Source organism: Pseudonaja textilis, chromosome 7 (genome assembly GCF_049901715.1).
Source record: "Pseudonaja textilis isolate UNSWEBS1 chromosome 7, rPseTex1.2, whole genome shotgun sequence".
Classification (NCBI taxonomy): Eukaryota; Metazoa; Chordata; class Lepidosauria; order Squamata; family Elapidae; genus Pseudonaja; species Pseudonaja textilis.
In genome coordinates, this window is record NC_141996.1 from 28359833 (window position 1) to 28387530 (window position 27698).

Below are 27698 nucleotides of genomic sequence, written 5' to 3' on the forward strand. Positions count from 1 at the left end.
TGGAGAAGGTTATTAGAAATACCATGAACTACAAGATCCAATCAATCAGTCCTGGGCAACAACAGAGAAAGGACGACTGCTCCTTTGAGATGATGATCAGAAAGCAAAAAGTCCTTTTCTTCAGGGATGTTATATGTTTTCACATTCGGTGGGGTGTGTGTGTGTGTGTGTGTGTGTATTGTCTGTTTAAGGAAAGCAGAAGAGAAAAAAGATAAGGTGGACTGATGGTGTCAAAAATATTACAGGACTTCCCTTTAATGAACTACAGTTTACTAAAAAGATAAGTTGGTAAGATCTATGTATTCACCAGGATTTGGTCTGACAGCATCTAACTCTGCAAGGATTTGTACCAGTGAACATCCTAGAACTGCTCAAAGAGTGAATAGTACTAGCATCTTTAAAAATAGTATATTCTTTCTATGCTGGAGTGTTGAATTATGAGAATTCTTAAGTTGCTAATATTCACCAGTTCCCAGAATTCACAGAAGAGAATTTTGTGGGCTAGACTAGAGTCTCAATCAAGTACAGTTTTCAATTTATATTAAAAGTAGTTTTCTGTTAAGGATGCAATAGAACATAAAGAATATGCTAATAAAAGAGCTAAAAGGTCATTGGCTCTATTCAGAATTTAGAAGATACATATAAATTGAGATTATAATTGATTTGAACTCTCAAATGCTGGCCAAGATTAACACTGTTAAAGATGCTGTTTCTATCAAGGCTTTTGAAAGTTAAAATACACAATAAAAAGTTCTACTGGTTTCTGAACCAGATAACATAGTACTTCAAAATCAATTGTATACATAGAGAAGCAGTAATTTTCTTGGAGCTTTTTGAATAAATAATTCGGGTCCTTGCCTGATCTTTAGAACAGATTATTTATTTTATGTGTGTGTATAATACACACACACACACATTATATTGAATGCACACACATACCTGTGACAAAGATGAGAAGATAATATTAAGGTTTAGTATGAAAGCACACAAATTTTCTAGATTTCGATAAAACAAAGTTTCAAAAACAGGAAGAAAGTATTTTTATAGACTTTTGGTAGATGCTTCTAGGAAACCTCCCCAATTTTATCAAACCATATCAAATATGGTTCACTTGCAGTTAATGGAGACATAATAAATATAATAATTAACAAATAATAAAGAGATAGAAGGTGGTTGTTTATGAATAAATAGTATGATAGAAATACTGGTCCTTTTATTGAGTATTACACTTTTTCTGAGAAGAGAAGTATTACATGTCTCTGAGAAGAGACACAATCTATTAACTATGGCATAGTTCACAAAATTTAAAAGCAACATTTCCCCCAAACATTAAAGAAAAAGGAACTAACTTTTCATTCAATTTGATGTTAATTTGGAGAAAATATAAGCAGGGGTGTCAAATTCACATCATCACATGATGTATCGCTACTTTTTTCCCCTTCACTAAACTATGAATGGGTGTGGCCAGCGCGTGACACATCTGGGCCACGGGCCATGAGTTTGACAGCCCTAGTATAGAATATCTTATGAGCTTAGCTTTGTTACTCTTGATCTGTTTTCTTTTTACTGTACCCATAAATTATTTCTAAATGTAGGTGCTCCTTCAACTAATTTTGAAAATAACATCTAGAATCTGGGAGTTAAAATTGGAGGTAGGTTGCTCTTGTTAAGGATAATGTCACATTTAATAGTAATTTAATTTTATTCTTTGTGAATGTGTCTCTGTAAAGCTGTATAAGTGGACAAGAAGCATTTCAAATATGGTGGCACTATAAATTTGTTATTTTGGCAATTTTTAGTACTTTCCTAATTATCTTCACCATGGAATTATCTTTTCCATAGGCGCTACCAGTGGTGGGATTCAAAAAATTTTACTACTGGTTCTGTGGGCGTGGCTAGGTTGTCATGGCCATGTGACGGGTGGGTGTGGCTTTTTTGCCCCCCATTTTGGGGTCATTGTGGGCCTCAGGCAAGCCTCCTAGGGGAGCGTTTTTGCTCCCAGAAGGCTTCCCTGGGGTTCAGGAAGGAAAAAAATGGAGCCTGGAGGGGGCATGCAACCCCCCCACGCGCTTCAATTTGGGACCTTCTGTGCCTCACTGAAGCCTCCTGGGTGAGTGTTTTTGCTCCCAGTAAGCTTCCCTGGGGCCCAGGAAGGCAAAAAATGGAGCACGTTGGGGGGGGGGGTTGTGCCCCTTCTCTCCATTTTTTGCCTTCCTGGACCTCAGGGAAGCCTCCTGGGCGAAGCAGTAAGTAAGCAAAGGGAAGCCTGACACAGCTGATTGTAGGAACAGCTGATTCACGGGAGGGAGAAAAAAAGAACTACCTTAAGGAGTGATTGGGCGGAGTGAGCATCAGGCAGGCGAGGTGAGTGAGCATTGGGCGGGTGGGGCAAGCAAGCAACTGGCAACTGGGTCAGGGGCGTGGCCAGCCAGAAGTTATTACCGGTTCAGCAACCCATGCCAAATCCTTGCTACCGGTTCGCCTGAACTGCTGAGAACCAGCTGAATGCCACCACTGGGTGCTATCTACACTATGGTTCAACATATTATCATATTATGAATCATAATTCCAAAAATTCAGGATGACTAGTTCCTCAGCAATGAGGATAAACATTTTGATTCGCCCCCCTCCTACTGTCAGTCAGTTAGACCAGATGAGGAATAATTTCAGCGGTGAAAAAAGTCACGATGAAGATAGAATAAAAAGTATTAGTAAACTGTAATAATACTGCAATGGGTATTAACTAAATGCAGATTTATTACAGTTTATTTGTGTAGGACAGTGAAACAAAATAAATTTAGATACTTTCCAGCATGCAATGTATACTGTGGTCTTAGGGCTAATGCATCTTATGCTTATGTGCATGGTAAATAATATGATATGACAGACCATATCATAGAAGTGGGTCTGATTAATGAGCAGCTCAGAAAAGGAGGCCAATAAGCAAAGAAGGGTCACCATCCAATTTATAGAAAGGGGAAATAGAAGTATCAAAGTATTAGTATGAGGAGTTATGCAGAAAGGCCATTAATCAGCCTTACCTTTATAAGAGGCCAAAAATGTTTTTGCTGACTTCATTCCTTTGCAAGCTAACCCCATGCATAACCCAAAGTAAACAACTGAAGCTGCCTCTTCAGGGGCCTCGATGTTATATAAGGAAATGAAGGGCCTTCCTTAAGCGGGGGAAGAATTAACACTGAAATAAAAACATATGTGAAAATGTGTTGTGTTTTTTTGTTTGTTTTTAAATTCCTTCCTAGAACAAAACAAATGCTTTTTAATCCTTCTTAGCAAAATAGGTAGAATTTCATCAACCATATATGTCCTTCCTTATGTGCAAGAAGATGAGTTCTTTAGTTTGTTTGATTTGGTAGACCTGTGTTCTGTCCTCCTCCAAGAGTTGATGGCAGGTTAGCTTTTGCTGCCAGAAGGGAAAAGAAAAAGAAAAAGAAAAAAATAATGGAGGTTTCACTTGTAATGCCTTCAATTTCCATTTTTAGTTGGTGTTATGTATTTTAATGTCAATGGGAGTCCTGAACTATTGGGTTTTTTTCTGACAGTATTATGCATTATTATATATTAAGGCTGTATGGGATTAGGCACTGCCGTGTTAAAGACAGTTGAAATCAATTAGTGATATTAATAAAAAATAAATCTATCTATATCCACTATAGTTCTACTATACAAATGACAGTACCAGAAATATGATATTGTTAAGCCAAATGGCATTCTCTTACTAGAGTCTTCTTGGCCTCCTTAGTTCGTAACAGGAATTACAAATACCTGGAAACAATATTGAAAGAATATTCAAATATATTTTTTAAAATTGATACAAAGTTCCTTATAATCAAATGTAAAATTTCTTCATTGAATGGACAAAATACAGAATAAATAATTGATTTCATAGTAGGCACAACGATAGAATTAAAGAGAGCTGATCCAGTTCACACGTATAAAATAATGTTTAATTGACAAGTTTTTTTACTTCATATACTTCATGCACTTACAGTTGTTCTTTGCATTATCTATTTTTCAATAAAAATATTTAAACTTTTTTTTTAAATTTAAACTATATGTAGCTTTTGATTACAGTGAAAATGTCTCAACTTATTTTGTTTATTTAAGAGGAGGCAATAAGAAGAATTCTAAGTGACAATATATTTAAAAAAATAGCATATTTATTAGGATATTTGTTTTTTGTTTTCACAGTTATTATTGAAAAATATTATTAAGATAATATCCAGGTTTGAATTTGCTATTTTCCCATTATGATCCCTTAATTTAGTATTCTGTCATAGCCAAATAAACCATTAGTGCATTATTGATTGCTCATGTTGAATCTATTCAATTAGTGTGGAAGAGTGATTTTGGAAGATACTGTCTCTTTGGCAGTTTGCTATCCAAAATGATTTGAAATCATTTGTTAACTGTTAATCTTTTCTTCAGATAATTTATAACCAATTTTCTCATACTTCCATCTTGTTTCTTTTCAGCGCAGGCACAAGTTTTCCCCTTTTCCTGCCTCAATGAATGTCTGCACTAAGTCCAAAGCTTGGAGTGATTTACCTGAAGAGTGATATTCAGAAACCACTGTAAGTTAATTTTGTAAACTCAGCATAATATTACTGTTTAAGGATAAAAGAAAGTCTCAGAACCTTGTAAGAAATTAGAAGCCAGAATATACATACATGATGTATCAAAAGTTGGTCATTTGATCCAATCACAATGTTTTATTAATTTGGGGCTTCATTGAAAATATTACTGAGTTAGTGGTGATCAAGGGTCATGTCTGAAAAGAATAAGAAAGTTTTAGAAGAAATGACAACCAATTGAACATTTATTGTAATTCATATAAAAATTTGCCTGTGGCACCTGATTTTTGCTACATTTTGTATTTTTACAGCATTACAAAAGAATATAGAAAGTTGCAATAGTGTTTCAGTTGCATTTTATGAGTTTTCTGCTGTTCATTGAAGTTGGGTTTTGGCAATTCAGATTAGCTGAAAAACCAATGTTAAATTATGTACAAGACAAACCTAATGATCAATTAATGTGATGTAAAGGCCATACATTTAATAAACATTTGTATAATTATGAACAACAAACAATCATTCATGTAACATTGTCTAATTCTCAGAAAATATAAATTGGGTTGTCTGATGACCTTTTTTCTCTATGTAAGGACTCTACTAATAGTATCATTGGAGTCAATAAGGCAATATATATAATCCAAATCTGTAAAAGAAAACATACAAATCTTAATGTGTTATATTCCAGAAGATCATGAATGGAACCCACGTCTTTCTATGTGTATGTGAATGCACATATTTTAGCATTTCAATAACTGGGGAAGACAATAATTGATAAAATAACTCAACTTGAAAATAACTCTAAATTTTAGAGTTCCAAATCAACAATGGCAAGCAATTTTATGCACTGAATTATTTATCCAACAATTAGCTAAGATAATTGTAATTTTAACTGACAAAATAGGAGGTATGTATTTTCTCCAGCATTCCTTGTTTACCAATCCAGATTAAAAAGAAGCAATTAGTGTACTGTGTAATTGGTAGAATATAGAAAATGATATTTGCCTTGATTAATTGATCAATGTTGTACCATCAAGTCAATGTTGACTTTTAATAAACTTATATACATATATTTATATATGTTAGATATGTAAATGAAAGTATTCTGGTCTTTAAAGTAGAGCTGATGAATATGAAATGAAAGTATAGGTGTAATTATGAATAAAAAAGGTAAAAATATGTGGAAGAAAATATGAATTTAGGTTGTTGCAGGAATTTATGAAACTAGGAATTAATCAGTTGATGATAATATGGTTATGTTAGAGATGGGTTTGTTGAGCATGTATATGTATATAGGTGTGTATGTATATGTATGCAAATGATGTTTTATTTATTGGGTATTCTTTATTATGATTTTGAATACCAATATAAAACATGGACTACATGGGCTAGACAATAATTGATTCTAGGTCCAGAAGGGTAAAATCTAGAAATGTAAGTTTTTTTTAAAAAAAAAAATCATCTCCAGGATTGCTTTTGGGAGCACATTAAAGCAGGTTAAGGATATGGCTCTTCAGAATTTTGGAGCTGTAATTTGATATAAATATTGCAATGGTTGTAAAAATAAAGATTATTCACAATCATCATTATCTCTAGGCAGGGATGCTGCTTTCTTATTAGCTAAGAACCCAAAACATTTGAAGTAAATCTTAAGACTATGTGATACAATTAAGAGTATGGTGTACCTTAAAATTAATGTCTGAAAGACATTAAGATGTGGGAAAGAGACAGAGAAAATGGAGTGAACAATTCCAGGTTATACTTAAACAGCAAATATTTGGAGAGAACTGTTTGGTCTCTCCAATACTCAATAAGCCTTCATGTTATAGTAGCTTCAGTGCATCTTCTTCACTGTCCTTCAGATAGTCTTCCAATGCCTATTTATCTTCTTCAACTTTCTGACATAATTTGCAACACTCCACACCCACCTATTTTCTTAAGTAGAGTTTGTCAATGTCTCTGTGTAGATAAAGAGCATGAGTCACTGTCATTATTTTTCTGGCCTTCCTATCCATGGTTTAATTTTCTACGAGTCCAATCCACTCTTCCAGCAGTGTGTATCTAATGTCTGAAGTGGCCCAACAGTTAATTCCCTTAGCAGTATTTCCTCCACTGAGTTTGGACTTTCTTCTTCACTTTTGTGATGTATTCATTTCTAACCTTATTCTTGTCGTCAGTATGCTTGATGTTGCCAACTTGAAGGTATTTGTAGTGATCATCTTCATTCAAAGTCTTGAAGTTATTTCCACAGGGCATCTTGATTCCTTCAGTTTTCTATTTCTGTTGATTGTGAGAGTTTATCCACTCCAAACTCTCATTTCAAAATCTAGGCTGTACATATGGACAATGTTGAGCAGTGCTTCTATTTCAAATGGTGTTTTTACATATAGCTTTAGATCATCCATGTAAAGTAAGTGGGATAGCCTGGAAAAATTTTTGGGATGTTTCATAGCCAGAATTTGCCCAGTCAGTTGTGTTTTCCATTGCCCACATACCCGCAAAGTTATGGGAGCTACTGGTAAAAGTTTTAGAAAAATATTCTAGAACAGGGGTCACCAACCTTTTGGACCTCAGGGATCACCAAAGTCATAATTTGAACTCCTGCGGACCAGAGACCCTGGGAAAATCCCCTAAAAAGTCTGCAGGAAAATTCCCCACCCCGTTTTCCTACTGACCGATCAATCTTTATTTGGATCATGGGATACTGTCTCCAGCTCCATTCTCAGGAGGAGAGAGGGAGAGAGAGACTCTCTCAGCTTCATGCAAGAAAAGCAGCAGAAGTCTTTCTTTCTCTCCCCCAAACTCTGCCAGAAATGAGTCTTTGCCAGTGCAGCCTCTTGGAACAGGATGCCTTGCAGGGTCCCAAAGATTAATTTCTGGTGGAGTTTGGGGAAGAGAAAGAAAGACTTGCTGCTTTCCTTGTGTGCAGCCAAAAGCAGAAGAAAGAAGTGGAAAGAAGCAGCCCAGTGGCCAGGCGAGGCAAGTTCCCCCCCTCAGCCCTTTCCCCACTCCCCTTACTACCTCGTGTTGTTCGCAATGCAAGCGACGCAAGCCTTGTGTTCTGCCGCAGCCTGGATTAATTGCTTTGGGGGGTGCTTTGAGAGTGACATTTCTCTGTGGACCACCCAAAAATTTTTCGTGGACTACCAGTGGTCCCTGGCGTACTAGTTGGTGACCACTGTTCTGGAAGCTATGCTTTGCATAAATAACTGTTTTGAAATAATCAAGTTTGTATGTAGAAAAGGAAAACAAATAATGGAGTTGACTCACTCATTAATTTCTGCTATATGGAGATTCAGAATCGGATTACACCCATTGTTTACAAATAATTACATTATCTGGAATATACATGGTGTGATTGTGCCCATTAGATTCTGTTCCACATCTAAAATAATAGTTTATGTTGTAAGCAATATATATATAGATCAGTAATGGGATTCAATTGTTTTTACTACTGGTTCTGTGGGCGTGGCTTGGTGGGCATGGTGGGAGAAGAATATACTGCAAAATCCCCATTTCCACCCCACTCCAGAGGAAGGATACTGTAAAATCTCCATTCCCTCCCCACCCCACTAATCTGCTTTCCATCTCCATTCTCCTGTGCAGGGCAACCAAAGAAGACCCAGCAGATCAGCTGCGACTCGGGAAGCAGAGAATAGGTGGGGACAGGGCCAGTCAGAGATGGTATTTGCCAGTTCTCCAAACTACTCAAAATTTCTGCTACCAATTCTCCAGAACTGGTCAGAACCTGCTGAATACCACCTCTGATATAGATATCCAAGATACAGATCTCTTAATAGCTGATCAAGTTAGAATGATATTCTTGAAATAAAGAATTACCAAAACTATTTTCAACTATTTTATTTATTATCTAATTTATATAGCCACACATCTCACAAGCAAGTGATTCTGGGCAGCATACAACAGAACTAAAACAATACATAGCTAAAATGATTGCTCCCTTTTTATCATCCTGTAATCCCTTAATTCGGGTTGGAGTTGGACATTAAAACTATAAAAACAGCTAAAAAAATAATAGTTGAACGGGTGTTAATAATGATGAAGCCACCTCAACAGTTAACCAGTTCCCTGGGGTTCCCAAGCCCACTTGCATCATCTCTGACAGCTTAGAAGTTATGAGACCATGCTCAGCTCACGGGGAAGAAGATTCCACAGTGCAGGAGCAACAGCAGAAAAGGCCACCACCACCACCCCCAGATCCTGCCAAACATTTCTCTAGATTATGGGACCCCAGATTTTATTCTAATACTTGATCCATAAAAGTATATGCTACTTTATAGAGTGGCATGGTAAGGAAAGGCTAAAAAAAAAAAAAAAGAATTTGTCCATTTTTTAAAATGAAAAATTATGACTTTCATGGGATTTTGCTACAACAGCAACTCAAAGCTGAAAAGAAAAAGTTACTTTAATAATGAGTGTATCCTTTTAGTCATATTATAATTAATATAAGAACATTGATTTTTAAGAATATTTAAGGAACATACATATTAATGTGTAAGCTTAACCTTGTTATAAAGTTCAAGCATTAACTATTTATTCATAACTACCTAGTTAGCTAGCATTTATCTAGCATCCAACCTAACAAAAGTGACTGGGTCACTTAACAAACAGCAACAAACTTAAAGAAAACAATATAAAACTGAAGTATAAAATATAAAACACCTATAAACAATGGAGAAAGAGACCGATCTAGGCAGCCTTTGTAAAGGGTCTTTGATTATGGTGAGTTTTTAACTATGGTGGCTATAGATTTTGTCAGATACTTGGGCATGAATCCCTTGCTGTCCCCAAAGGTTTGTTTTTCTTCCTTCTTTGCATGCCATCACCTCCTTGCTTACTAGCAAGACTGCTTTTGAAGATGAGGCAGAATTTGCTCACAAGGTAAAATTCACCCTCTCCTGTGACAACTAATTTCAGATGGCTGTATAATTAGTCTGTTGCAAGAAGTAATTTATAATTTGGTAATATTTCATTGTGTGGTAGGGGTTACGGTGGCCTAGTAGTTAAGATGCTGGGCTTCTGGACCAAAAGGTTAACAGTTCAAGGCCTGAACTCACCTACAATAGGGTGAGCTCCCATTCTTGCCCCAGCTCCTGCCAACCTAGCAATTCAAAAGTATACAAATGTAAGAAGACAAATTCAGTGGGAAGGTAACAGCATTCCTTGGATTATAGTCATGTCAGCCACATGACCATGGAAGCATCTTTGTACAGCACTGGCTCTGTCAGCTAGGAAATGGAGATGATCACTGATCCCTAAAGTCAGACATGAATGAGCAAGAAAAAGTTTCACCTTTACCTTAATTGTATGGTAAAATTTTGTGGAAAAAGTTGCAGTTTTATAGATCTTCTTAAGTAGGCTATTTATATTCCATAATCAAAATTGTTATGAGAATACATTTCATAATATCTAAGATGCCAGTGACACAAAAAGGTGGGAATAGATTTACTTTGTTTGGGTACATTAATATCTATAGCCTTTAACTTTTTCTTAACACTTTTAAGAAAACATTTTAGTGTCAAAAAAGTAATGACTAAAAATTTAAAAATAATTTGACTATGGTGGGATTCAATATTGTCTAGTGATCCTGTAATTGTGGGTTTGATAATTGCTTTTAGGTATGGTCAATCAACATATATATTTACCTTGTAGATTCTTGCATACCATGATTTTTAAGGAAAGAAAAGAGGAAAAGAGATTCATACCTATCAATTTGTCTCAGTTCAGTTTCCATTTTCTAACTGAGCAAAAAAGTCATTGAATTGTGTAATGTTAATACTTAATTACAAAGATTCTTTAAAGGGTTTTAGTAAACCAACATAATAATTTGGAGCAAAAAAAATCTGAAGTTCTGAAATTAAGGTAATCTGAAACCAGCTGGTCGCCTGCTGCCCTCTAGAGGCTATTTTTTATAAGTGTCAACCATCATGGTTTCACAAGAACTTTCATGTGCTGTGTTCTTTCTTACCATACCAAGCTTATGTAATTCGTTTATATAACCAGAGACAATGTTCTTGATTAATAGCAAAGTGGTTTGCCCTTTGTTATGCTATAATGTGTTTTTCTGCATATTTCTTCATTTCTGATTCCATGAGGGTACAGAATTACTTTGTAAATCTTTTTTTTTCCCTGTGAAAAGTCTTTGGGGGAGGCGGAAGAGAGGTAGGAAGTAAAAAAATAGATTTGTTGTTATATTGAATATGTTATTTTTTTTATAATAAAGAAAATCCAGAATTTGTTTGGACAATTACATCTTATTTTAATGTTAAATACAATACTTCATATAATGTGTATTTATGTTTATGTGTACATCTCAAAGCTATGCTAAATAGCCCCTAAATAGTTCTCTTTTCTTAAAACTATTTTTTTACTTCTCTGTGCACAAGAGAACTATTTTAACTTTGTCCATTTTTTAAGATTCTCTGTCCATTATTATATTAGTGTTTATAAACTGAACATAAATATTGAAGTCATTAGCTTCACTGTTCATCCTAACCAGTATTATTATTGTGAAATATACAAAACATCCTAAATTTGAAATACCAGCTTGGAATATTTAGAGCTTTAAGAAGACATGACTTTCCAAAAAGTTTACCCTGATTTCTGGAAAACTATAACAACATGATTTTAATATTGGCTTTGAAATGGCACTATACTTGAATTGTATTGTTTTAGGAGTCTCGTATAGTCACTTTTCTTTTTAGCATAGATCAAGGTTCTTCAAACTTGGCAAGTTTGTGGATTTTAACTCTCAGAATTCCTGAGCTAACCTGACAAGGGGAGGAATTCTGGGAGTTGAAGTCCACAAGTCTTATAGCTGTCAAGTTTGAAGAGCCTGGCATATACAATAAATTAGCTGAGGATAAAACTGGTTACAGGAAAAAGAGTTGAGATGAGGGGAACATTAATGCAGTACCCAGTAGTGACAACTACTGCTGATGGACCTCAGGTCACCGAATAACTTGGTTTATAAAGAATATCACATTGACGTGAACAAGCAATTTTCGATGGCTAATCATAATTTAAGGGCTTCATAATAATGCTTTCCTATCTCTATGCTCCTGTCTGGAAATTTGATGCTTTTTCTGAATGCATAGAGTGGTTTTTTTTTCTGTATTTTTATGCGCTACAAAATATGTTTATCCAATATTTTTAAAACGTATTTCTTTGGGAGGGAGGGGAAATTCATAGTATCCTTTGTTCTATAAGTTACGATAATCTTATTTTGGAGTATGTGCTATTTATGTACATGTTTCATTTGAAAATGGCAGCAGGCTATGATGGTTTTTCCCCAGTTGTGGGTGTGGTTATCAGATTGCTAATTGCTATTGTATAGAATCAAGAGTAGCGATCATTTAAAAGATGCAACCATTATACTTCAAGCATTGTTCCAAAGATTCACTGGGAAAATATTCCACTGGATATCTAGAATCTGGAACAGAAGTGCTCATTCTCTTACTTGATAATGTCCTACATATGATGCCCTATGCTACACATCAGTTAAAGTCATTGGCAATGTCCTATATAATTGGTAGGTAAGATATCTTCAGAAGCTGCAGAAGCAGCCGCTGAATATCTATTTTATTGCAACATACACTCTGGCACAAAGAAAGAGATGGGCTAAGAAGATGGGAGGGGGAGCTGAGGGTGATGGGTACAGATATAACTACACCAAATACTACAAACTGACCTCCATAAAAAAACAGTGAATATGGTGTTGCAAAACAGCAGCTATGCTACTTCCTCATCCCATGCTTCTTATATAGAAGAAATTATTTCTAGGATTGCTTTGAGACTTCCCATAACCAGCCATGGAAAGCTGAACTGGCTATAAAACCATATATCTTGACAGTTTAAAGAAGAATAGTAACTACAACTACCAGGGGGAAATTAAAGCTCCTATTGCAGGGGTGTCAAATTCACGTCGTCACAGCAGTCTCATGTGATATATCGGGACTCCCCCCCCCCCTTATTAAACTGGGCATGGCCAGTGCGTGATGCACCTGGCCTGCAGACCAGGAGTTTTGACAGCCCTGTCCTAGTCTCATGGCAGCCTGTGGATAGAAAGTAGGAGTAATTAATATGATAAATTAGGAGGGATATCATGCAAAGAGGCCTTGCTGAGGGACTGTGCCCAAGAGCAATTTGAAGAAGATGATCTGAAAGTTCCAGCAAATACAGTACATGGACAACTATAGTGTGGATAACTGCAGGATCTCTTCATCTTCTAGTACAAACATACATCTTAAATGTTCCATACACAGCTATCATGTGAGGCTTGGCAATTGTTGGCATCAGAGACCACATTGGAGGCACCCTTATTTACAAGGCTCCGTTGCTGAGACCTAAATGTAAGGAGTAGGGTAGAAATAATTTGTCTGGGTCTGAGTAAGGGAGAATGTGAGAAAGGAAGAGCTATTAGCTAAGCAAGTGGGACCTAAACTCACTTCATTTGTTGTTTGTGGAATTGTTTTGGTTTTGTGTCACAGGAATCAGTGATAGCAAAGCTATTGTCCTCCAGCTGAACTCAATACTTTTTCCCAAAAGGTTAGACACCAAGATAATTATTTCTTACTTTATATAACTAACCAGATTAAGTAAGAAGACAAACATTAGAATATGGCCCTAATAGTTAGTGGGAGAGGATGATTAGTGTTCTGGTTAATTGAAAATGGGTTAATTGATCAAGTCTTATCCTTTCAAGGATGAATCTTAAATCCAATTATATATGGGGTTAACCAACTCTATTCATTTACCTCTGCCAGAAAACCCCAAAATACAATGAACTGAATTGGTCAAAAATTTTAATTCCACTGTAAGGATCAAATTAGCCATTATACATGCCTCCCTAATGCTCAGTGGCTCTAGGACGGGAGTCAGCAATCTGCGGCTCAGGAGCCACATGCAGCTCTTCAGCCCTCTGCTGTGGCTCCTACTGCTGCTGCCTCCATGGTCTGCCAGCCATGTGCAGCACAGTGAAAATTAGCACACTTCACAGTGGGGGAGACGGGGTCCCCTCTTCCTTCTGAAGCCCATTACAACGTGAAGCCACAATGTGACCCTCCCTTCTTGCCCCTGGCAACAGCAGTGGCATTGGCCTGGGTGCAACACGTGGTGAGCTAGTGTCTTGAGGCAGAGAGCAGGTCGCATGTCCAGCACCAACCAAGACCGGAAGTAGCTGCCCGCCGTTTCCTGCTGCAATTGGGCAGTTTGAGACAGAGAAAAGAGAGAGACGGATTTGGCTAGATTCAGCTCCATCTGCTCCCCTCTCTCCGCCTTTGCCCAGTTTTGCAAGGATTCAGTGGAAACTGCCTTGATGATGGGGGGATTCGTCCCATACTTTACCTGCCAAGCATCTTTGGGAGAGCCCAGGGACTATATTTTCTGGCCACTTTGGACCAAGTTGCAGGATGCGTATGCGTGCCTGTGTGAGTATGCTGTTGCTTGCTGCTTCTATGAAGTATGTGAAGAGATCTAAGGTGGCAACCTCATGGCGCCGTGATGTAACAGCCTGACAGTCACTCCTTTTGCAACGCAAAGTTTATTTTTCTATCTTTCCAGAGCCAGAGAAAATGTAGCCAAATTTCCTTACAGTTATTCCCCGGGTGTATGGGATGGGGAGTGGGGGCGAGGGAGAGAGAGAAAGAAAAAGAGAAAAAGAAGAGACAGAGAAAGAAAGACAAGAGAGAAAGTGGGGAAAAGAAAGAGGGAGGGAAAGAGACAGAGCAAGAGAAACAAAGAAAGAGAAAGACAGAGAAACAAATAAAAATGGAGAGAAAGGGAGACAGAGAGAGAGAGAGGGGGAAGAAAGTGAGAGATAAAGAGATACAGAGGGAGGGAAAGAAAGAAAGAGAGAAAGACAAGAGACACAGAGACAGTCATGTGCCTGGGTTGGGAGTAAGTGATGTCGAATTGGCCACACCCACCCAGGTTTTGTGGCTCCCGGTGTTTTCTATGGGAAATGGGTCCAAATGGCTCTTTTGAGTGTTTAAGGTTGCAGACCCTTGCTCTAGGGGAAAACAAACCACCTTTCCCAATCGGACTGCTTGGATACACAGCTCCTGCAAACAATAACAATCAGCATCGAAAACAGATTAGAAAAACCTCAAACAATACAACATGTTCTGAAAGGAAAACAAACAATAATATACAGTTATTCTCGTTCCTGCATACTGTAGGTAACTGCTACCTTCAAAGGTCTCTTTGTTTCCTTTTTAGAAAGAAACCCAAGACAACTGAAAAACCGAAGTCTGAGGAGAATGAGATTACGCAGACGGGTGCCTTCGTTGCCAAGTCAGGCCTTCCATGCCTGAACTTTGAAGCTATCTCATCTCTGAGCCCAGATCTCATCCATTCATCCCATTCACTAAGAAACCTGCACATATACACAGGGTCACCTGATTGTAAGTACAATAGTGTCATTGCGGATGGCTGAGTGAGACACAGTCTGAGTTGCAGTATCAACTCACCTTCTCAAAACATTGAAACATCTAGTTAATAGATGAAGTAAGGTTATAAGGAGTAAATTTCTATACTTTGGAGCAGAAAGTGGCAGTAGCAGAATATTGTGTAGGTGGTAATAATATAAGAGGACAAAATTGGATCACTGCACTCTGCACAATTACCAACATATGGAATTGCATTTTCAAAAATTAATGGAAGGACCTGTTCATTTATTTATTTATTTACTGTGCATATTTGTGTTGTTGCTGTCTTTAGTTGTTGTTTTCCAGTACTGAAGTCAAAGTCATTTTGACAATATAAGCATGAGCTTTTTAAATAAGAAAGATGCAACCATGTGGCAATTTTATGTGTATACAAAAGCCCTTTATAGAAATGAAACTATTTAAAATTTACAGTTATTTAAAATGTTTTAATAATTAATAATTATGCACCATTGAAATTGGTGTGCATATTATTTTTACATTTTCAAAACAATAAATGTTGCTCACAACATTTTTTTGTTTTGGAAAATCATCATAAATTATATATAAACACAGATGCAATAAGAACTACAACCTTGAGTAGTCCTGATTAAAATACCTTTGAAAATAACCTTTTGTCATTTATATATGTTTAAGAATCCTTGTTTTTCTGCATTCTGTATAGTTATTTCACAAGAATGTTTTCGAATAGACGGGATTCTGAATTGATGGAAAGTTTCAATTAGTTGAAAGTCTGTAGACATTCTCAGTCATCCAGGTCATAGCTGTCCCAATGGTGCTTTTTCAGGAGGCAACTGGACTTTATTGTTTTTTCTTTTGAAGATGTTTCGCTTCTCATCCAAGAAGCTTCTTCAGCTCTGACAGGATAGTAGGGAATGGCAGGATTTATATTCGTTGCAGACAGCTGGTAATCTACATCATTTTAGAGGGTTGTTGAAGTACTTGGAGGTTTATCTGTGTCCTCAGGGTCACCTGAGTAGTGGTCCTGGTTTCTGTAGTCTGCAATTTTTTTCTGGAAATCTATTCCTACTCCTATACTATTCAAAGGGTGTTCATCCCAAAAGCTAAACGTTCATCCCCAGCTAAAAGTCTATAGATTGTAGAGATTCTCAGTCATCCAGCTCATCCAAAGGTGCTTTTTCAGAGGCGACTGGACTTTCTTGTTTTTTCTTTTGAAGACTGTTGAATAAGTTGATGTAAATAAGATTATAATTTCTTGTAAATTCCAACTTAAAATAATTATTTAATAATCAATAGTTTAAAATTTTCAAAATATACAATACATGATTAGACCGTTAATAATAATAACCTCATTTTTTACTTTGCATAATTCCACTTGCATAGCAGCAAAGAAATGATAAAATCTAATTGCTCCTATCTTTTTATTAGATTCTAAAATGGTTTGTCCTCTAATATTGCATAAGTTTGGCTTCCATGCATTCATGTGTCTGTACTTAAATAGGCTGCTGCAGCTGTAATCATGTAGGCTACCTATGTGGGAATGTTGCTGTAGAAATCCTGCAAACAGCCAATTGTCTTTATGGGAAAAACAGATCAAACAAATCAAAAATTCAATTATAAATTGAAGCAATATATAAAAACATTGTATGATGCATCTTTTCATATTTAAAGTTAAAAGAATTCCACTCTTCTAGACGATCATCAATTATAAAATCCAACTTTATGAAAGAAAGCTAACTTGGTTCAGGACCCATGACAGAGATAGACTTTCTTCTGTTATCATCCCCATTATTTCATGGAGGTGAGGAATGACAAGCAATTTTTTTTCTTGAGATTTTCATATCAGACAGGTTGATTACAAGAAGCAGTCCTGAAAAATCTCCAGGCCAAGATATATAGAGCTTACAAGTTAAATCATCACTTTGAAAAACCCTTCTAACAGTTTTGAAGATTCACAGTAAAGATATTATGTGCAGTTGGCACCTAGTTCTGATTAATCACTACTGCATTTTGAACCAACTTGGTCTTTAAATTGAATCTCTCACTGCAGTAATTCTAAGAGCTGGTGATGACAAGCTCTTACGATGAGCTCTTGATCATTGTAGGCCTACAACTGGTATACCAGATGAAACTGGATAAAGGTTTCCTGCCCATAAACTTCATTTGCCAATCAGCAATAGTCATGAGTCCAAGGCGAACTATTAAATTGTAGATCTGATCCTGAAAGAAAACTATTACTTCTTTTGGAGATAACAACAGAGCCAGCAGAAAACCTTGAGGAGCAAGTAGCAGCTCCATCTTGTTCGCTTTCAGCTTCTTCCCATCCAGGCTGCCTACCCTGCATTAAGATGATTAATGTAGAATGATTATCCTCAGCATATTGACAATAGTATATTTCAAATCTATTTTTGACATCTCCCAATAAATTAAAATAAATGCTAAAAGATAGGAGGCAATGATCTGAATTCTGCCATATTCTGCAGAGACCACCAAGCAAATTCCCTCTCTCAATGGAACCACTCACAGAGCAGAGAGGCAATCTGAATATCATGGCTATGTGAATTGAAGATGCCAAGAAGTCTTACAGGATCAAAAGATGCAGTTCCCATAAGGCTCCTTCAAGGGAGGGAACCCTCCATCTCAAGGTCAGACACACCATCATAAACAAGGCAGCTGGAAAGTAGAGTAAGAAAGGGGAATGTAGGCACTTCACTTCTCTTACTGTATGGGATGGCCTTGAATTTTAATCCATACCTGTGTTCAGTCTGTTTGTTTGTAGACTTCTCGGAAAACATGCATTCAGTTAAATCTGATCCAAAGTAGGCACTGTAAAAAAATAAAAGTTTCTATAGGCACCATAAAGAATTTCTCAAGCTTGTGTTTGCATAATCAAACAGAAACTAATTTTCCAGATGTGTAGCCATATAAGACCCCCCATACCCCAATCAGTAAGGCAGCTGGCTAATTCTACTGGGAATCTTAGTCCCAAATATATGCAAAGCATCAGGTTAAAAAAAACACCTTTTGAAATAGAAGTAATCTTTCTTTATAGTTTCTTTCTAACGTAGAATGTCAGTGTTTTGAAGGGGTACTAGTGAGCTTTTTATCTAGACACCAGTTTATCAAAATCCAGCATTCTGTCTTAACAAATTTCTGAATCCACAACCTTAATTGTGCTTGGGAATTATAATTACTAGATTTTGTGTAGCTCTGAGTTACATTCCATGCTCATTCATTCAAACTGTACAATTAACTCTTCCATCATTCAGAATTCAGTACCTCCTAGTTTTTTTTAGCATAAAGAATCTGACATATTGTGATATTTGTCTTCAATGTGGTTACATAGTACATGCATATTCCAGACTATTAATAAGTTGTAAAGAATAACAAAAACATTTTATAGACTCTTAAACCCTGGATAAAATCTCTTGTCTTGCTACAGTTCAAAAAGAATGGTACATGTGAACAATCAGTGTTAAGTTCAATCTTTCCCTGAGGGTCCTTGCCCCATTCATTGCCTGCTTGGATAAGAATAGCCCTTGCATTTTTACGCTCTTTCATTTGTGTGCCATTTCTAAATCAACCTGCTATCCCTACCCTTCTAACAGTAGCTTCACATGTGAGGTCCTTTACGATTGCTAAATGCACTGGGCAAAAGAGATCTGTTTAACAAAGGCTGCTTCAGTTCCACAGAAGCATTTCCCACTGTATTAACTAAAATGAGAGTGGCAGGTCTGGGAACAGAATGAATCAGAAATCTCCACATATGCATGCATACTATTCTGTGATGACAATTAGAATAATACAAATCTATATATGGTAATTATAATCTCTAAGACTATTGGTTTAATTTCTTGCTATTAGGCCTGGGCTGATTGACAGTTAATAATTCTGAACATTTTGATCAGAAATAATACTCCTTTCAAACAATGTAAAAATTCAGAGCATGATGTTTTTTGTGTCGCAATGAGATGGATTTTTAAAATTTCAGGTGGTAATTTTTTTCTTCAAAAAGTGCTTAATCTTTTGTTATCTGAGTTTCACTACTCTATATTTATGTAGCTTTCTCACATATTAACCTGGGTTGGACAAACCATTCAAAGAGATGCCATGGAAATACATTAGCATAAACAAAGACCTTTAGTAAGATATATATGGCAACTTCAAAAACCCTTATCTTTCTCAACATGGTGTCCATGCAAACTACTTTGCTTCATTGGTGGTCCTTATGGACATGACATTTGCATGCACATACATGGCCTGGCAAATTGAGTAAGCTTTTGAAACAGCCTTGTGCTTTAACACTTAAAGACAGATGTCTCATTCATGCCAACACTTTTTGCAAAGTGCCACTAATGCTTTGTACAATCCATGTATTATAACAGTAATACATTTCCTAAGGCATAAAGTTGTCTTGATTCCTAGATTAAAGCTTATGAAAAATGTGTAACGGGGTTTAATTGATCTTCAGTAGGAACCTATAATCAATTTATTAAACAATCTAGCTAGATTAAAGTATCATCAAGCTATAATGCTGTTTATTTAAAGATACTGAAACCATTTCTTTATTACTAATTACATTGATATGGTATCAAAATGGGAAAGGAACAAAACATTACTTAAATCAGTATTAAAATTTATTTTAATTCTGGTAACAAGTACTTTTGTTTAGACAATATACAATTACACATTTTTCATTTTGTATGGTTGTATTTAAGAGGACAGAAAGGATAACAAAAATTCCGGGATGCATTTTTTTGAAGAAATTTGGGGTGAAATGGTTCTTGACACACTTTGAGAGGTAAAAGACCAAGCTTAATATTAGTAAGCATGTTATAACTAAGACACAAAATCCTGGTTAAAAGTATCACCAGTACATCTGTTGAGAAGGAGGGAAATCCATATACATATTTCAAATACCAATCTATCTTTATGCCTTTTTCTATGGCAGGTAACAACAGTTGCAAGGGGATGACAGAGCGCATTCACAGCATCAACCTCCACAACTTCAGCAATTCTGTGCTCGAGACCCTCAACGAGCAACGCAACCGTGGCCACTTCTGTGATGTGACAGTCCGCATTCACGGGAGCATGCTGCGTGCCCACCGTTGTGTGTTGGCGGCTGGCAGCCCCTTCTTCCAAGATAAGCTGTTACTAGGCTATAGTGACATTGAGATTCCTTCTGTGGTGTCAGTCCAGTCAGTACAAAAGCTCATTGACTTCATGTACAGTGGAGTATTGCGGGTCTCACAATCAGAGGCCCTGCAAATCCTCACAGCAGCCAGCATCCTGCAGATTAAAACTGTGATTGATGAATGCACACGGATTGTCTCACAGAATGTGGGTGACATCTACCCTTTGATTCAGGATTCTGCACAAGAGACACCCCGAGGAACTCCTGAATCAGCCACATCAGGACAGAGCAGCGATACAGAGTCTGGTTATCTGCAAAGTCACTCACAGCACAGCGTGGACAGGATCTATTCAGCTTTGTATGCATGTTCTATGCAGAACGGTAGTGGTGAGCGTTCATTCTACAGTGGAGCAGTGGTCAGCCACCATGAAACAGCACTAGGCCTTTCTAGAGACCATCATATGGAAGACCCAAGCTGGATTACAAGGATCCATGAGCGCTCACAGCAGATGGAGCGGTATCTTTCCACCACTCCAGAAACCACACACTGCAGGAAGCAACCACGTCCAGTTCGGATCCAAACTTTAGTGGGCAATATTCACATCAAGCAAGAGATGGAGGATGATTATGACTACTACGGACAGCAGAGAGTTCAAATCCTAGAGCGCAATGAGTCTGAAGAATGCACTGAGGATACTGATCAAGCAGAAGGTGCTGAAAGTGAGCCCAAGGGAGAAAGTTTTGATTCTGGAGTCAGTTCCTCCATTGGCACTGAACCTGATTCTGTGGAACAGCAATTTATGACTGGCCTAGGTCGAGAAGGTCAACAAGAGCCTACACAACCAGAACAAAATGATGCTTCTGCTGACAGCATTCAGCAGCAGCACACAGATACTAACTCTTCTTCACCAGAAAGAGGAAATGATGTTGAAAGGGACAGCGCACTAATAACTGTTTGTAACAGTACTGAAAAGGGGACTTTACAGCCTATCACTACAACTGTTGCCCAATCATTGCCAAGTACACAGCTCTACTTACGCCAGACAGAAACCCTCACCAGCAACCTGAGGATGCCATTGACCCTGACCAGCAACACACAGGTCATTGGCACAGCTGGCAATACCTATTTGCCTGCACTCTTTACTACACAGTCTGCTGGCAGTGGCCCTAAACCTTTTCTTTTCAGCCTTCCCCAGCCCCTAGGCCAACAGGCACAATTTGTGACAGTGACCCAGCCTGGGATTTCAACTTTTACCGCCCAGCTGCCAGCCCCGCAACCCCTGGCTCCTTCTGCAGGCCACAGCACAGCAGGTGGGCAGGGTGAAAAAAAGCCTTATGAGTGTACTCTCTGCAACAAGACTTTCACAGCCAAACAGAATTATGTCAAGCACATGTTTGTACATACAGGTAAGTATATGGCCGCTTGATATATGACCAAATCTATGAACCCAGAGAGAAAAAGCATTTAACATTATATTGTTGATCTGGAAAGATATTCCTCTACTGCTATTTTAAGATGTTCATATGATGTAGAAATCAATGATAACAAAATGGACGGTCTCTGTTTAAGTGTTCGTGTTCACTGGAGGAATGGAGTGTTCTTTTGAAAATATTGAGGGTTTTTTCATAATGTTTTTTCATAATGTCATAAAACTAATTTGATAGTTTTAAATGGTTTACTCTTATTCCATCCGTGATAACTGGTCTTCTTTGCTTTGAAATACTTTTGGGTTTTCTATATATCCACCCTTAATACATTTACCAGACTAGATTTATCCATTACCTTTTGTTAGGGTTGCCTTTTTTTTCTTTTTTGCTATTTTTAGAAATGTGGCAAACCAGAATTAAATCAAATATTGTAACAGAGTCATGGATGTGATTATGGGGACTGTAGAGAAGTGCATTGTTCTGGATTTTGAAAGTGATTCCCGAAGTTACTTAAAATTACATTAACTTTCCACACCCGAGGTCTCTAACCCTCAAGCAGTGGCGCACTACTGCGCCTTGAGCCATTCGGAGCTGGGCCGCAGAAGTGGCAGGCCAGCATGCATGCCCTCTGCTCATGCAAATGGAGATGCAGATGCATGCTTGCTTGCCCATTATTCATGTGGAACTTTTCTTTCTTCACCCCCCCCTCCTGGTTCACAAAACTGGGAAGATTGCAGAAGTCTGTTCCCCACCATAGTTTCATATCACTGAGTAGTTAGTTATTTTTATTAACTCTTGAACTGATATTCTCTCATCTGTACACATCCACCTAATTTTTCATTCCACTTTGAACTTATGATTTCATTCTTTCACCAACTGTCTCGTTTTTGAATGAAGATTCATTTTGAATACAGCCTTCAGAAATAAGGCCAATCTGTTACAAAAGAGCTACAAATTAGACTAATTAGTGGGCAAAATTAGCACCTTCAGTTTTTTCTCTGGTGCATCATGGCATCACAAACCATCTCCTTACAGTCCTGAAAGGCCAAAAAAATTAAAGCATAGAGTCTATTCACAAAAAAGTTTCCTATGCACTACTGTAGTTTGTCACTTGCTTATTCCTTCTTCTTATTCTTAGTTGTACAGATTTACAGAGTATATCAATTATTTAAGGATATATAATGTTTTGACTTTACTGTTTCAAATTAAAACAACCTACTCTGAGTTTGTGAAAGCAAACTGTTATGGAGTTAGAATCTCTATTTTGAATACTTTTCCTTATTATCCCTAACAAGCTACCGGCCTTTATTTTAGATTGTGGATGCTCTGTATCAACACCCTCATTGAATGTTTACCATTATCTCAAGATTTATTTCCTCATCAGTCACTGCTCTCTTAGGTCCCATTAGTTTGTATGAATATTTAGGATTTTGGGCACCAATGTGCATCATTTTTACTGGCTCATCTTGAATATTTGTCATGTTGATACCAATTCCCTAATGGGCAGAGATTATATTAAAGCTCTTCGTAATGCTTTATGGTTTTTTATTACTCTGAACAATTAAGTGTCATCAGCAAGTTTGGCTATCCAACTGGTTATGTTTGATTCCAGATCATTTATAAGAATGATAAAAAGTACTGGTCCTAGAACAGAACCTGGAGCACTCTACTGGTTATATTCTTCCATTATTGTAAGAAATGCTCACTCACTCCTATTCTTTGTTTCCTATTCTTTAACCAGTTGCTTATCCACAAGGAGACTTGCCATTTCATTTCATGGCATTACAACTTACTGATAAGTCTTTGATCTGGAACTTTATCAAAGACTTTTTGAAAGTCTAAGTAAATTAGGTCTACTGACTTATCCTTACACACATGTTTATTCATACTGTGAAAAAACTCTGACAGGTCCATAATTTCCTGGGTTTCCTTGTGAGCCTTCTTAAAATAGGTAGCCCTTGACTTACAACCATTCTTTCAGTGACCATTCAAAGTTACAGCAGCACTGAAAAAATAGACAACTAGTTTTCATACTTATTGTACAACCATTGCAACATCCCAGCAGACATGTAATGAAAATTTGGGCACCTGACAGCCAGCATATAATTAGGCAGTTTCACTGTCCCTGGGTCATGTGATCACCATTTGTAACCTTCCCACTTGGCTTCAGACAAAATCAGTGGGAGAACCCAGTGAGTGATTCATTTAGCAACTGTTGCAAAAGTTGTAAAATGAGGCACAATTCACTTAACGACTGTCTTGCTTAGCAATGGAAATTCTGGACTCCATTGGGGTTGTAAGTCTAAGACTACCATATTCAGGTCATTAAGAGTATAAAGACAGGTTGCATATTTTACTTAGCAGATCCAGTTTTATGTACAATTTGTCAATAAAGCTCAATGCCTCTTCCCTTGACACTATTATATGGCTGAGTTTATCTGTGTCCCTTCCTGACACAGAGCTCCAGCTCAGAAATCTGTCTCAACTTTTCTCATGTGACGATGAAAAGAAATAATGTGTTCAGCTTCTCTGCAATTTCTGTTCTTCTAGCATAAATTATAATATCCTTTTGCCTGTAAAAATTAAGATAAAATTTCAAAAACTATTAATCAGATAGATATTAAGTTAATTTTGATTATTAGATTATTTAGATTATTTTTTCTTCTGTTCAATTGTTTCCAGTTCTCAGAGGCTGCCTGGACAAATTCCTGCAGTTTTCTTGGCAAGGTTTGTTAGAAGTAGTTTTCCATTGTCTACTTCCTAGGACTGAGAGAAAGTGAGTGGCCCAAGGTCACTCAGATGAAGTCAGAATTAGAACTCATAGTCTCCTGGTTTCTAGCCCGATGCCTTAACCACTATACCAAACTAGTTCTCACAGTAGTCATATATTCTTTAATTTTCTTTTTCCTTCCTAATGTTTTCCTATAATTGCAGTGTTCACTTTTTTCAGGTCTATTGAGTTTTTGATCCATTGGTTATGACAGGAGTTGACTAACTAGCTTCCAACCATTATTAGGCATTATTCTCATTTTGAATTAGTAGCAATTCAGTGAATGTCAAGTGCTTATTGTGTGACACAAGCTGACAGCTGTTTAACCATGATACTTCATTGTGAAACCTTACCAAGATACAGGGTTAAAGAACTTTGTGTCAAGGCAAGATAAATATGTAGAAAACCACATCATTTCCTTTTTTCTATCAGTCTGATATGTTTCATTCACACTGATGAAAGTGACATTTATTCTGAAAAAAAGAATATCAAACCTTTCAGCACCTACTGCCAGTATCCTGCATTGCTATATTTTTCATCGTGGACTATTTGCATCCCACATAAGGAGTTCTGTGCTTGTGCTGAAGCTTTATTGGGAACCCAGTATAGTGAAGGTGACTTTGGCATGAAAACTCTCTGTACTGCATACGTTCATAAACAATTACCAGCCTTCCCTTTGCTATATTTTCAACAACTCTAGTAATTGCATCAATAGGAACTTTCTCTGTATTTTCTTGCTGTGAAGCTGCAGACTGATAGTCTCTTTTTATTACTCTCATGTTTGCTTACAGTTGTAATCAAGATGCACAGACTTGATCTGCAAGGGAGAGAGCAAAGCATAGGCATTTGCACTGGTGAGAGCTTCTGTGAGTGGGCTCCGATGGAACTGCATCTTAAGCTGTAATCAACAATACTTTAACCCTCAGTTGTTCCAGACTTCCACAGAATATACAACAGGAGTGTCAAACTCGTGTCATCATGGCATTGTCACATGACATATCAGGACTTTTTCCCCCTTTGCTAAACCAGGTGTGGGCTTGGCCAGCACGTAACACATCTGCCCCGTAGGCCCCGAGTTTGACAGTCCTGCATACAATAACTGTCAGATTTTATTGCCATGCAGCGTGTTCTTTCAATAGGATTAAATTAACCTGATCTTTCAAAAGTTTCCATAGAATGCCTATTGTCCAACATTAGAAAATTATCTGTTTTATCTGTCTTTAGCAAAAGAATCTAAGTGTCAGGGTTCTAAGTAACACCCCCAACAGAAATAAAACCCTGAGGTAGGTATCTTCCTCAAAGCATAAATTTATTGGAGATGTCATATTGGCCCATCTGGGGAAAACCCAAATCTGAAGCCCTGTATTTTCCTCACCCAAAGTAAAACCAAAATTCCTTCCCCTGCATCCACATTTTCATCACATGGTCCAATCAGATCAGAATCCCAACTTCAGCCAACTTCTGTCACGCCTTCTCAGGTGATGGCTAGATGTCCTTGGCTCCCAAGGGAAAGAATGGTGTCATGATTACATGTCCCACACTATCTTCACCTTCCCATTCCCACAGCTTGCTCAGTCACCGCTGTGACAGTTCTGTAGACTCTCACTTAAGATTGCTATAGTGCTGACGCTAGGAAGGAGTCATGTTGGATGAGTCATTACGCTGAATTTATGAAGAAAGAAGAAATAGAGATGGGGAGAGGGTTGGTAATAATAGAAATGGCTGCGGATTTTAATTCAGTTCAAGTATAGATGTCTGAAAATTGCATATCATGGCTACAATAGTAATTCCATGACTTCCTAATAAGATTTGTAATATAAAATTGTCAGATAGGCATGTATTCAGTATTGGAAGAAGACTTCTTCCAAAATGAAGATCAACTAATAAAGCCCTGAAGAAAAGTATTCTTCCAAATCTGAATGTGAAACATTGAAAACCCATATTTTACATCCCTAATATGTCTGTTGTTCATCTGAGCATGCAAAAGCATACAAAACATGCTTTTATAAACAGATAATGACTGTTTTATATTTCTATTGTTTTATTGGATTGTTCTATGCCATCCAGATTCACTTTCCAAACGGAGATAGACAGCCATATGAATTTGATTGATAAATAAATAAGTAAATAAATAAATAACCATATATTGTATAACTAGAAAATATGTTATAGGAGAATTCATTGGCATTTTTCCCTAATTAAATCTTTTTTTTTTCTTGTTGTTTCTATTTGTGATCATTGTGCAGGTGAGAAGCCCCACCAATGCAGCATTTGTTGGCGATCCTTCTCCCTAAAAGATTACCTAATCAAACACATGGTGACTCACACTGGTGTCAGAGCCTACCAATGCAGTATCTGTAATAAGCGTTTTACGCAGAAGAGTTCCCTAAACGTGCATATGCGGCTCCACCGTGGGGAGAAATCTTATGAATGCTACATTTGCAAGAAAAAGTTTTCACACAAGACCCTGCTTGAGAGACACGTGGCTCTACATAGTGCCACAAATGGAACATCTAGCACAACAAGCACTGGGGCAAGGGCACTTCCAGCTGGAGTGATGGCATGCACAGAGGGAACGACCTACGTTTGCTCTGTCTGCCCAGCTAAGTTTGACCAAATTGAGCACTTCAACGACCACATGAGGCTGCATGTTTCAGATGGGTAAATAATATCTATTCTGTTATGAACAACAACAAAGCCCAAACAGAGAAACAACGAAAAGCTATGGCACTAGATTTTTTTTCATTTTTCATTTGTTTATTTTCATTTTTGTACTACATGATGAACTGTTTTTTGCCTGCTGGTACATTACATTTTTGGAAGCTGGATGAATAGTAATTATCTCAGCCTTCCTTTGATGGTGGCCTTAAGGCCAGATAGTGTTTCAGGAGATCTACTGGTTGGATCTCTAGCTACTGGCCTCTAAATACAACCCTTCTTTACTACAAAAAAAAAAAAACTTAAAAAAATTGTCACTTGTGAAGAGCACTACAAAAACAACAACAAAGAGAAATATGTTATGAAATCTACAAGGCCTACTGTCGTAAGTACACCGCTTGCAGTGTTTCAATGGACAGATTCACAATTCTGACCGCTTTGGACTTCACAATATCCAGTTAAAACTGTGGAATAGAAACATAAGAATTGATCAGCAATTCACACAATGGGCCCTATTGGTTTCCACCATTCGTCTTGCTATCATAAAAGGGCTGTGGAAAATGGCATGGGAGTTTGGGTTGGATGGTGTGGAGTCCCTGCAGGATGGGGAAGGAGAATAATAGATTCCTCTTGTGGATTCGGTTCCATTCCACCCGTTCAGATTTATAACCCCAACTTCTTCCTCCCCCACT

At 37.3% G+C, this 27698-nt stretch overlaps 1 protein-coding gene across 7 annotated transcripts in view; it reads left to right on the forward strand.

The window, feature by feature from the left end:
• ZBTB20 (zinc finger and BTB domain containing 20) overlaps window positions 1-27340 on the forward strand; it is a 489101-nt gene extending 461761 nt beyond the window's left edge. For all 7 annotated transcript variants that reach the window (XM_087937277.1, XM_087937279.1, XM_026708907.2 and 4 more), the window contains 4 exons: window positions 4494-4592; window positions 14829-15013; window positions 19968-21557; window positions 26595-27340. In XM_087937277.1, coding sequence (XP_087793403.1) covers window positions 4531-4592; window positions 14829-15013; window positions 19968-21557; window positions 26595-27013 — 2256 coding nt within the window. In that variant the 5' untranslated portion in view covers window positions 4494-4530 and the 3' untranslated portion in view covers window positions 27014-27340. The remainder of the gene's footprint in view (window positions 1-4493; window positions 4593-14828; window positions 15014-19967; window positions 21558-26594) is intronic.
• The last annotated feature ends 358 nt before the right edge of the window (window positions 27341-27698 follow it).